Below are 12,109 nucleotides of genomic sequence, written 5' to 3' on the forward strand. Positions count from 1 at the left end.
ACATGTGCTGTCACGTCTTAGTTTTAGTAGATTGTAGGTTAAAGTTCTCATTTTTCCACAAATCTGAATAAGTACTGAGGTATGTAAAAGTATCTGACCCTTTTGGAATTTCTCACATTTCTGCATAAAATCACCATCGAATGTAATCGGATCTTTGGCAAAATCACACAGATGAAAAAAGTCTGCTTTAACTAAAACACCCAAACATTTAGAGGTTTTCATATTTTGATGAGGATAACATCCAAACAATGACAGAAGGGGGACAAATAAGTAAGTGAACCATCTGCATAAGGAGACTTGCAAACCAATTTTTACCAAACAGTTTAAGTCATGTGTGTGCCCAATCACTAATGAATGGTTTAAAACTGCCCTGCCCACTATAAAACACACACCTGGTAAGAATTTTCTTGATGAGATGCATTCTCTGATGTGCATCTCCATCAGCTGTCTGAAGATCTGCGAGCAAGGATTGTTGATTAAAAATGGGATACAAAAAAACATCTCTAAAAGTCTAAATGTTCATCAGTCGACAGTCAGAGAATCTGTCTACAAATGGACAGAGTTTGGCACTGATGCTTCTCTCCCAAGGAGTGGCCGTCCACCAAACCTGACACCAAGAGTTCAGCGCAGAATACTCAGAGAGGTAAATAAGAACCCTAGAGTGTCTGCCAAAGACTTACAGAAATCATTGGCACCGTCCAATATCTCTGTGCGCACATCAACTATATGTAAAACTATGGCCATGGTGTTCATTGTAGGACTCCACAGAGTACGCCACTGCTGTCTAAAATAACATTGTTGCTTGTTTAATGTTCGCAAAAGGGCACTTGGACACTCCACGGGCGTTTTGGCAAAATATTTTGTGGACTGCTGAAACCAAAGGTGAATTGTTTGGGTGTAACACACAATGTCATGTGTGGAGGAAAATTGGAACAGCTCACCAACATCAACACCTCATCCCCACCGTAAAGCATGGTGGAGGGAGCATCATGATTTGGGGCTGTTTCCCTGCCTCGGGGCCTGGACAACTTGCAATCATTAATGAAAGAATGAAGTCAAAAATTTATCAGGGTGTTTTGCAGGAAAACCTGAAGCCGTCTGTCAGACAGTTGAAGCTAAAAAGAGGATGGATGCTCCAACAAGACAATGATCCAAAACACAGAAGTAAATCAACTCAGAATGGTTTCAGAAGAACAAAATACACGTTCTGGAGTGGCAGAGTCAAAGTCCAGACTTAAACGCCATTGAGATGCTGTGGCATGACCTAAACACAACGATTCATGCCAAACATCCAAGGAATCTGACTGAACTACAGCAGTCTTGTAGAGAAGAATGGGACAAGATTAGGCTTGATTGATGTCCCAGACTGATATGCCGCTACAGGAAGCGTCTGGTTTAACTTATTGAACTTGTTGCTGCCAAGGGGGGTGGGGTAATTACATTTGATGGTTCACTTACTTATTTTTCCCCCTACTGTCATTGTTTGCATCCTATCCTCGTTGAAATATGAAAACCTATGAATGTCTGTGTGGTTTTTGTCAAAGCAGACAGTTTTTTTTCATCTGTGTGATTTTGACAAAGATCAGATCACATTTGATGGTGATTTTATGCAGAAATGTGAGAAATTCCAAAAGGTTTAGACCTCTCTGACTACTGCCATACTCAAAACTATGCATTTTTTAGTGTACCAATATTTAGAAAAATGAATTAAAACTCCTGCATGTGAACTTCTATCAGGTTACAGTTCTCATTTTTGTGGTACTGTAAATCCACAATTTTGATTAAATTGTGGCCAAGATTGGTGAGTTTGGTTGGTGAGTATTAGTAGTAGACCTGATGGTGCTGCTTACAGTATATCAGCTGGAATCAGGAGCTCCAAAAGAGGCAGCCTGCTGGATGAATTTAACCAAGCATGCTCAGCGACTTGACTATAAGAAATGGGACAGCAAAGTTTTTTGTCTTTAGGTACCGTATGTGTACAGTATTTGGTGTCTATAATAAAAGTGCACTATTAGCTATCAAAAAGAAAATTGTGCTCCTAATTTATTTATTTTTTTCTGTGCTCCTAATTTTTTAAATTTTCGAGCACCTGTGCTGCTGATGAAAAAGCTTAGCGTACAGGCCTGTAGCGTCATCTTCTTTATTGTTGTAACTTTTGTCTCATTCTACTGCAGAGAGGGTTACGGACCTTGGTGGTGGCATGTCGGCACTTCAGTCCACAGGAGTATATTGAAGTGGACAAGTTTTTGAAAAGTGCCCGCACTGCGTTGCAGCAGAGGGAGGAGAGACTACAAGAGGCCTTCAGTTACATTGAAAAAGACCTACAAGTCCTTGGGGCAACAGGGGTGGAAGACAAGTAAGAATATTATTTAAATTAAAGATATTGTTACATACACGCTGTGTGTTACCACAGCTACTACCTATCAGTGACCTATTTTTTTCCCCTCCATTATTATTTTTAAAACACATTTGATGCCCTTTTACTTGGTTTGCAAGATGGTATCTGTTGAAAATGCTCAGAATGTCCTTTCGGTTGCCATTTAGCTTTTGCTCTGCCTCTGGTAGACACATAATTTTCAGTGCATTAAAAATACACCATACCATAACATTGAATCAGTGGGACCTTTTCTACAAGGAGGGCTGTCACACTAAATTATTTTCTGAATGATGCTGACTTTTTAATTCTATCCAAGATTTTTTTCTCAATCTCCATAATGCCCCTGGTGATGGTACGAGCCCAGAAAAGCACCTGGTCTACCTTTTTTAATTTAATTCTCTCTAGAAAGTTTACTGCAATTATCCTTGGTGGCTCACAGGATCAGCTCTTACGACTTCTCCAATACTGAATGGATCTTAGCCTTAACAATACGTTTAGCCACTAAGCATGATGCTTTCAGTGCACTTGGCATTTGTTCAGGTGACAACCCTTCCTGCTCATGCTTTTTTTAGGGCTGCAGCTATAGATTATTTATGTAATCGATTAATCTATCAGTTAGTTCACATAATCGAGTAATCAGATTAGGAACATTTAAGAAATAATAAATAAATAAATAAATAATTTTAGGAGCTGTAAAACAAAGGTTTGATAAGATTGCACTGTTAAAAGAGCATTAAAAGCAAACGCAAAATAAATTGCTGAGTTTTTTTTTTTTTTTTAACTATGCAGAATTGCACTTAAATTTTACAAGAGCAATAATTAAAAAACAAAAGAACAATTGGCTAACTTGCATAGCAAAAGTCCGCTAGCATAAGTGCTATAAAATGGTAACTTTTTTTTTCTTTACACAATGCTCTTAACAAATTGTTCAGACAAATATTCCCACAAAAATACTGCTCAATATACTTTTAAAATAATTAACTGCATAAACACTCATATTAGCTAACAAAAACGTACAATATGATATTGGTCTTAACAGGGAGCAGCTTCATCCTGCCATGTTAGATGCGTTATGTCATATTATCTGTAGCTACTAGAGGGGAATATATCCACCCAAATCAATACAACTAAATGGAAACACTTTCAAAACAAACCTTTTCAACAACATTCTAAACAAATCCTCGAAGCAGCAAAATTTGATTCGAAGCCAGCTTTTTTCCCCCCAACAAATTACTCGAGTTAATCATTTAATTGTTGCACGACTATTTTCTTTCCAAAAAAAACAATGTTTAGTTTGCAAGCTCGTCGCCAGCTTCTTGCAATGAACATATACTTGAAGTAGGATTGTGTGTCCTGTTAATGTCTGTTAAAAGAAGTCTTGTTTTTCTTATAGTTTCTAGGTTCATTTTCTGGTGGTCCCAGCTTTTTTCAGGTCATTAATAAGCCTGTCGCGATATGCAATAAGTCAAATTATCGCACGGTAAATAAAAATGAGGGCGGAAACTTTCCTGGCTGCGATTTATCGCCGAGTGCGTGCGTCCATACATATGTGCATGCGTGTGCTGCGTGCACTCGGCACATGTGCGTGTTGATTACATATGAGATTCCAGAAGCTTTCACAATTTTATTGGCCAACAACACGCCGTGGAATTAAAGATCAGACAAACAAAATAAGGAAAAACTACATTAAACATTGTAAAATGTTAGCATTGCTACATTGAGGCTAATCGAAAAAAGACAATGTACTAACCACTTTAGTCTGCTATAAAACATTGACAGTGTTCTCCACAACGCAAAATTGCGGTTAAAAGGTGTCACTTCAAACGTGAAAACTGCTAACAAAAGAGAAAAAAAAACTATTACTGATATAACATGCATGACAAAAGAGAAGTGCATTTTGTTTTAGTTTCTTTTTTACTGAGTATAAAGCTTACGGTTAGTGGCTTAGCAAACGTACCTCCGGTGAACATTTAAAAAATAAAAGCATGTCATTTTCGGATTTCTGGAGGCAATCGCATATACTTCAGATTCTACACTAAGAATAAATTCAAAATGACACCAATTTTGAAAAATTTGATATAATTTAATATAGTTTGTGTTCAATAGGTGATTTATTAGGATGTATTTTCACTATATTTGAATAGGTTAAAAAATAAACGGCAATATCGCATATCGCAATAACAATAGACTAAAATTTGTTATCGCGACAGGCCTAGTCATTAATCAACTCCTGTCGTGTAGTACTGGGCTGATTCCTCACCTTTATTAGGATCATTGAAACCCCACAAGGTGATATCTTACATGGGGCTCCATTCTCATTGAGATTGACCGTCACGTTTAGCTTCTTCCATTTTCTAATGATTGCTCCAACAGTGGACCTTTTTTCACCAAGCTGCTCTGTAGCCCTTTCCAGCCTTGTGGAGATGAACAATTTTGTCTCTGGTGTCAATGGACAGCTCTTTGGTCTTGCCCATGTTACAAGTTTTTTACTGATTGTATGGGGTGGACAGCTCACAGGTGTCTTTATGCTGTTATCAACTTCAAACAAGTGCATCTGGTTCAGGATAATACAGTACATGGAGTGGAGGTGGACTTTTAATAGGCAGACTAACAGGTCTTTCAGGGTCAGAATTCTAGCTGATAGACAGGTGTTCAAATACTTGTTTGGAGCTGTATCACACAAATAAATTGTTTAAAAAAATCATGCATTGTGATCTCTGGATTTTTCTTTTTAGATTTTCTCTTTCACAGTGGACATGCACCTACAATGGAAATTTTAGACTCCTCCATGATTTCTAAGCGGGAGAACTTGCAAAATAGCAGGGTGTTCAAATACTTATTTTCTTCACTGTATGCCTCACAGATTGGTACTGGGTTGTGGCTAGGTGGTTGAAGACCATTTGCATTAATGACACACTTCAACCAGGTCTCACACACATTCATTTTGATCCTTGTTATGCATGAAATAGTGATAAAGGTTAATGGTTTTCTTACATATTGGTATTTTGGAAGTCATGTTCCTTCTTCTCCAAAGTATTGTGCTGTTAAAAAAGAATGTGTACTCTAAGGCTGCAGCTATCAATTATTTAAGTAATCGATTAATCTATCAATTAGTTCGAATAATCAAGTAATCAGATTATGAACATTTAATGTGTTGCAGAATCAATTTTAGGATATGTAAAACTAAAGTTAGCTAAGTTTGCACTTTCAAAAGAGTATTAAATGCGAAAACAAAATAAAATTCTCCAGTTTTTCTTCAAACGATGCAGAATTGCACTTTCATTTCACAAGAGCAATAAATGCATTTAACAATAGATTAAAAATACCTGCGCTTAAAAATGTAATAAATTGGGATCGAAGTACAATCCAGCCATGTTAGATGAGTTATGTCATATTCACTTAACATTAGAGGGCACTTTACCTATCCAAAAAAATAAGAAGGTGGAAACACTTTAAAAACCATTGCAACCCTACTCTAATTAAACGAATCTTCGAGGCAGCAAAAATGAATTTGAAGCGTTTTCCTAATCGACTTACTCAAGTTATTCGATTTACCATTGCAGCAGTAGTTGACTCCATGTCAGTGGACTCAATCCAAGACAATGAATTATATAATGTGTTTATACCACATGACTACAGAGAGTCAAGTCAGGTATTTCCATTGTTCTAAATCATCAAAATACAATTGATGAGTTGAAAATCTATGATAAAAAATATAGATTAAAAAATCTATAATAAAATGGAATTAATGTGATCAATTGTGAAATTTCCAATCTGCCCACCATTACAAATGCTTAGAATGTCAAATAAGGAAAAATTAACACATCATCCATAGACTTCATAATGATATTGACGGAACACTGTGCCCGGGCCCGATTAATAGGGGGCCTATCTCCGTCAAAGCTGACAGAGTGGAAACACAAAGAGCTTTTTACGTTGAAAATTCTTGTGAATAAATGTTAAATCCCTGAATTCTTTATAGATATGGACGTAAAACAGTCTCGATTCTTGGTTAAAAGCAAAAAAAAAAAAAAAAAAAAAAATGCAGTTAGCATTTATTTTAAGTAAACATTGCGAACTATGACGCCAATGCCGTAGCAGTAATTTCTCCCATAGATTTTTTCCACAACGTCTCAAAATGCATGCTTGGTACGAAAAATATAATAATTACCTTGAATCCTCGAACAAATCACTCCTGAGACAATCCTTCCTGTTTGTATGCTGTACAGCTTTTGTAATATTTCAACGTAAAACTGTTTCAATTCTTGGTTAAAAGCAAAAAAAAAAAAAAAAAAATGCAGTTAGCATTTATTTTAAGTAAACATTGCGAACTATGACGCCAATGCCGTAGCAGTAATTTCTCCCATAGATTTTTTCCACAACGTCTCAAAATGCATGCTTGGTACGAAAAATATAATAATTACCTTGAATCCTCGAACAAATCACTCCTGAGACAATCCTTCCTGTTTGTATGCTGTACAGCTTTTGTAATATTTCAACGTAAAACTGTTTCAATTCTCGGTGAAAAGCAAAAAAAAAAAAAAAAAAAGGCGAACAGCCTTTTTTACGTAAATACATCGAATGTGCTGCTAGTCTTTAAGTCACTGTGGCGCCGCCTTGTCACCACAAAGAGCTTTTTACGTTGAAATTGTTGTGAATAAATGCTTAAACCCCTGAATTCGTTATAGACACGTACATAAAACAGTCTCAATTCTTGGTTAAAAGCATAAATAAAAAAATGGGCAGTTAGCATTTATCTTACGTAAATATGTCGAATGTGCTGCTAGTCTTGTAGTCATTGTGGCGCCGCCTTGTCACCACAAAAAAAAATTTACGTTGAAATTCTTGTAAATAAATGCTTAAATCCCTGAATTGTTTATAGATATGGATGTAAAACAGTCTCGATTCTTGGTTAAAAGCAAAAAAAAAAACGTGTAGTTAGCATTTATTTTATGTAAATATTGCGAACTATGACGCCAATGCCGTAGCAGTAATTTCTCCCATAGATTTTTTTCACAACGTTTCAAAATGCATGCTTGGTATGAAAAATATAATAATTACCTTGAATCCTCGAACAAATCACTCCTGAGACAATCCTTCCTGTTTGTATGCTGTACAGCTTTTGTACTATTTCAACCTAAATCCGGCGTTAGATGGCTGCAGTTGTGTGTTTGAGAATAACTCCTCTTGATTTGGGCAGGCCCCCTACTTGAAGGCATGGCGCAGTGTATGATGGATGTGACCCGTCAATATAATTATCAAGTTTATGCATCAACTTTACATTTAGAAATGTTACTTTTATTTAGGCAAAGGCAGATCATTGTTCATTACTAACATGTAAATTAGGTTAGCCGTGTAATGAAACAAGCTCGAAGTCATTCATCTTATCTAGGATATCGATTCAATCTTTCAGGCTTCAAGACAAAGTTCAGGAGACAATTGAGGCTCTGCGCCTAGCAGGCATCAAAGTTTGGGTGCTGACAGGCGACAAACATGAGACGGCAGTCAGCGTCAGCCTGTCCTGTGGTCACTTCCACAGGACCATGAACGTCCTGGAGCTCCTGCAGCAGCGCTCTGACAATGAGTGTGCTGAGCAGCTCCGTAGACTGGCTAGAAGGTGACTGTGTTGTCTGCTTTGTAATTAGAACACATCTCTTATTTGGTCCTTCTAATTCTAATAGTAACGCTGTGTTCAACAGTAAAACTTTAAAACTGCTTATTTCTGCTTTGCCCACATTTGTCCCTAGGATAAAAGAGGACCATGTCATTCAGCATGGATTGGTTGTGGATGGAGCCAGTTTATCTTTAGCATTGAGGGAACATGAAAAGCTCTTCATGGAAGTTTGTAAAAACTGTACAGCTGTGCTTTGCTGCCGCATGGCCCCACTGCAGAAAGCAAAGGTGAGCAACATTTTAGCTCTGTGGGTTTTTGTATTAATTGTAATTGTGCATGTTATTATTCCATTTTAGATTAATTATGTCCTTTAAGAATCTTGTGTAGCAGAAAAGACTTTTGGGCTGCCATAAACTGAGCAATTTATCTGCCCAGTTTTTCACGACCGTTCATACGGACAGTCTTGATGTTGTGTAATCGCAAGATACAACCCCAATTTCAATGAAGTTGGGATGGTTTGTTTTTACATAAAAACGGAATACCTTTACTTGCAAATCAAGTTCAACCTAAATGTAATTGAAAATCTTACAAAAACAATATATTTATTGTTCAGACTGATAAACTTGATTGTTTTTAACAAATAATCATTAACTTAGAATGCTAAAGCATTTCATAAAAGTTGGGACTGGTAGCCAAAACATTATTGAGAAAAATTCAGGAATGCTCATCAAACACCTATTTGCAACATCCGCAGGTGAACAGGCAAATTGGGAACTGGTGGGTGACATGATAGGATATAAAAGCAGCTTCCCTGAATTGCAGTCATTCACAATCAAAAATGAGGGGAGGTACACCTCTCTGCGAATAACTGCATGAGAAAATAAAATAAAATCCATAAGTGCTACTTAAAATTCAACTATGCAAAGCAAGAGTCATTGATCAACAACACCCTGAAAGGCTGTCGGCTTCTCTGGGCCTCAGCTCATCTAAGATGGACTGATGCAAAGTGGAAACGTGCTCTGTGGTCTGATGAGTCCACGTTGCAAATTGTTTTTGGAAATTGTGGCTGTTGTGTCTTCTGGGCCAAAAAGGAAAAGAACCATCCGGATTATTATGGACGCAAAGTTCAAATGTCAGCACCTGGTATAGAGTTGTGTGCGTGCCAATGGTATGGTTGTGAACTTACACATCTGTTAAGGCACCAACAGTGTTGTCACAGATTACTAGAAAACGTAATTTAATTACTGAATACGCCTCGAAAAATTAATCTAGTTACTTTACTGATTACTTTATTATCAAAGTAACTGTTACTTTAAAAGTAATTTATTAGTTACTTTTTACCATTTTTGCCTCAACACCTAATGTCAAAATTTCTGAACTTTAAAATAAAGACGTGGCCGTTAAAATGTTGTGTATGTTGGGTAAAAGTTGTAAAGCAAATAAACAAACAACAAAAATGAACGAAAAGAACAAGAATCCTTCAAAAAAATTTCCTAATGCGCCCAAATTATTTTTCGAACAGATTGTGTGACTAGCACCTTAGAGATGGTCCTTTGCTTTGCTTAGCCAAAACTACACCTGAGGAGGCAAGATGAATATTTAGAATGTCTTTAAACCTAAGCTTTCAAAAGCTTCAACAACAACTGAGTTTGAACCGATGATTGAAGGTGAAGAGTGTCAAGATGTGTATATTTACAGTATGGATGCAACGATACAGTTTAGTCACGGTTCAGTACGATTTTCGAAACGAGGGACACAATTTTCAATTGGATTCAATACATTTAATGCTCCGAAACAAAAAATGTAGGTGTTATTTATTTTTTATTTTTTTACGTTTTTTCATTTTGCTATATAAACTTGAATTTTAGTGCATAATATTTGTGTGCTTACTTCTTACTGATCTAAAGAAATTTTGTATAAAAGTGCTGAGAACAATCTTGACTGTAAAGTGAGGCGGGGCACACTGTTGATTGCTACAGCTCTCTTAGCAGCTATGTTTACCACATGAGCAAAACATCCTATTTGTGGTCCCAAGTCCATCTGTGTTTCGTACTGAATTAACAGTATTTGAAGCATTATCTATAGTCACTGGTATGGATTGATTTGGCCTGCTTAACTTCCATTCAGTCATAATTTATCGCTGTAGTATATGGACTACGCGTCCCATGATCACTCTGGGCTCACGCAGCTAATGGCATGGGACTTGGGAGATCTAATGTAGCACATCTAGGTTGCTATTTGATGATATCTAGTGTGTGCGCGTGCGCGAGTGTTGTCGGGCATTAAAAAAAGTTAACAAACGCCACAGAAATCACGTCTACTCATTACTGCACTACACCAGCACCTCCTTAAATTTCGGCCTTCCTCACGAGTAAGGATCCGCGTGCGCCACAGTTCCCACCTTTCATTCAGTTTGGGGGAGGAGTGGACGAGGGGGCTGCTAGCGGCAGTTTATTTATTCAAAGCTGCGCTGGACATTTTAGCGAGAGAGACGACAAAAATAAATTTGGAAAACACATTTTGGGAGCTTTTCATTTGGATCGAATGTTTTTGCGTATTGAATCGAAAACATCGTGTTGAACGGTTCAATATAAAACCGAGTATTGTTGCATTCTTAATATACAATACAGGCCAAACGTTTTGGCATACCTCATTCATTGCAATACAAATAATGGTCCCAACGCCATTGAAAAGGCATCAAATTTCACTTATTTACCCTGATAAGGCATGCTTGGGGAAGTGAGAACCTTTTCAGGTGTCTGCATCTTGAAGCTCATTGATAGTTTCAAAATTGTGCAAAAAAAGTAATAAGAGCAAAGGGTGGATACTTTGAAGAAAGAATATAAAACCCGTTTTCAGTTATTTCACTTTTTTTTTTTTTTTTGCCAAGTACATAATTCCACTTGTTCATTCATAGTTTTGATATATTGAGTGAGAATTTACGATATAAATAGTAGTGAAAATATAGAAAACACACAAATGATGTGTGTCTATCAACATGCCCCCCCCCCCACACACACACACACACACACAAATGTCAAACTCTGCCTATGGTTATAAACTGTAACTATAAAATGTACGTAAAGGCTGGTTACAAACCGTAGAAGTGCTCTCGTTACCTTTAGGCTTTGCTTCGAGTTGAATAGTGCTGTGCTGAAATTCCAAGTGGTTCCTTGAATTGAATGTGGAGTTTTTAGTGGTCCACAGTGTTTTTGAGCCAGCGCAAAGTTTGCAACGCACTAAGATATTTTTTTCATCCTATCTGGACAAAAATGTAAGTAATGGCTGTATTTCCAGTGAGACAAAGCAGCCGTTTGTGGTATCGCTCCTGCCTCTTTCATTGATTGTTCACGTTGTGATGAGGTCATTATGACGGGAGAGTCTTAGCGGTAATACACGCGACCCTTTTGTTTTTTTCCTCAGATGGGAAAACGTGACATGTGATGTCACTCACAAACTCAAGAGCAACATTTTCTATCCAAAATGGTCTTTGTACATGACTACAGTATTCTTCATTTTAGATACATGATGAGGCAATCAAAAAATAGTAACGCACAGACACTAAGGAAACTAATCAAATTACTGGTTTGGAAAAATGAATGTGTTAGATTGCTCGTTACTGAAAGCAAGTACGTACTCAGATTACAGTAACGACAACACTGGGCACCAATAATGCTGAAAGGTAAAGACAGATTTTGGGGAAACATGGTGCCATCCAAGCAACATCTTTTTCATGGACGCGTCTGCTTATTTCAGCAAGACAATGCCAAACCACATTCTGCACTTTTTACAATAATTGGCTTTAAATTTAAATTGTGCAGGTACTGGACTGGCCTCCCTGCAGTTCAGATCTGTCCCCAATTGAAAATATGCAGCACATTATGGAGCATAAAATACAACGCAGGCGACCCAGGACTGTTGGAAAAGTTGCCGCTTTACATGTAGCAAAAATGAGAAAGAATTCCATCTACAGTACAGAGATTCAACAATTAGTGTCTTCGGTTCCCAAACGGCTGTTGAATATTATTAAAAATTCAATTTTATTTGTATAGCCCTGGATCACAACAAGGTTGTCTCAAAGGGCTTTGCAGAGGCAATATGATACACAATCAGAAACA

At 37.2% G+C, this 12,109-nt stretch overlaps 1 protein-coding gene across 1 annotated transcript in view; it reads left to right on the forward strand.

Moving 5' to 3' along the window:
• Positions 1-12,109, forward strand: part of atp11b (ATPase phospholipid transporting 11B) — a 107,838-nt gene that overhangs the window by 44,777 nt on the left and 50,952 nt on the right. The window contains exons 17-19 of the mRNA XM_057842338.1: positions 2,175-2,356; positions 7,791-7,994; positions 8,125-8,278. Of these exons, the coding sequence (XP_057698321.1) occupies positions 2,175-2,356; positions 7,791-7,994; positions 8,125-8,278 (540 nt within the window). The remainder of the gene's footprint in view (positions 1-2,174; positions 2,357-7,790; positions 7,995-8,124; positions 8,279-12,109) is intronic.

Source organism: Corythoichthys intestinalis, chromosome 7 (genome assembly GCF_030265065.1).
Source record: "Corythoichthys intestinalis isolate RoL2023-P3 chromosome 7, ASM3026506v1, whole genome shotgun sequence".
In the NCBI taxonomy this organism is placed as follows: domain Eukaryota; kingdom Metazoa; phylum Chordata; class Actinopteri; order Syngnathiformes; family Syngnathidae; genus Corythoichthys; species Corythoichthys intestinalis.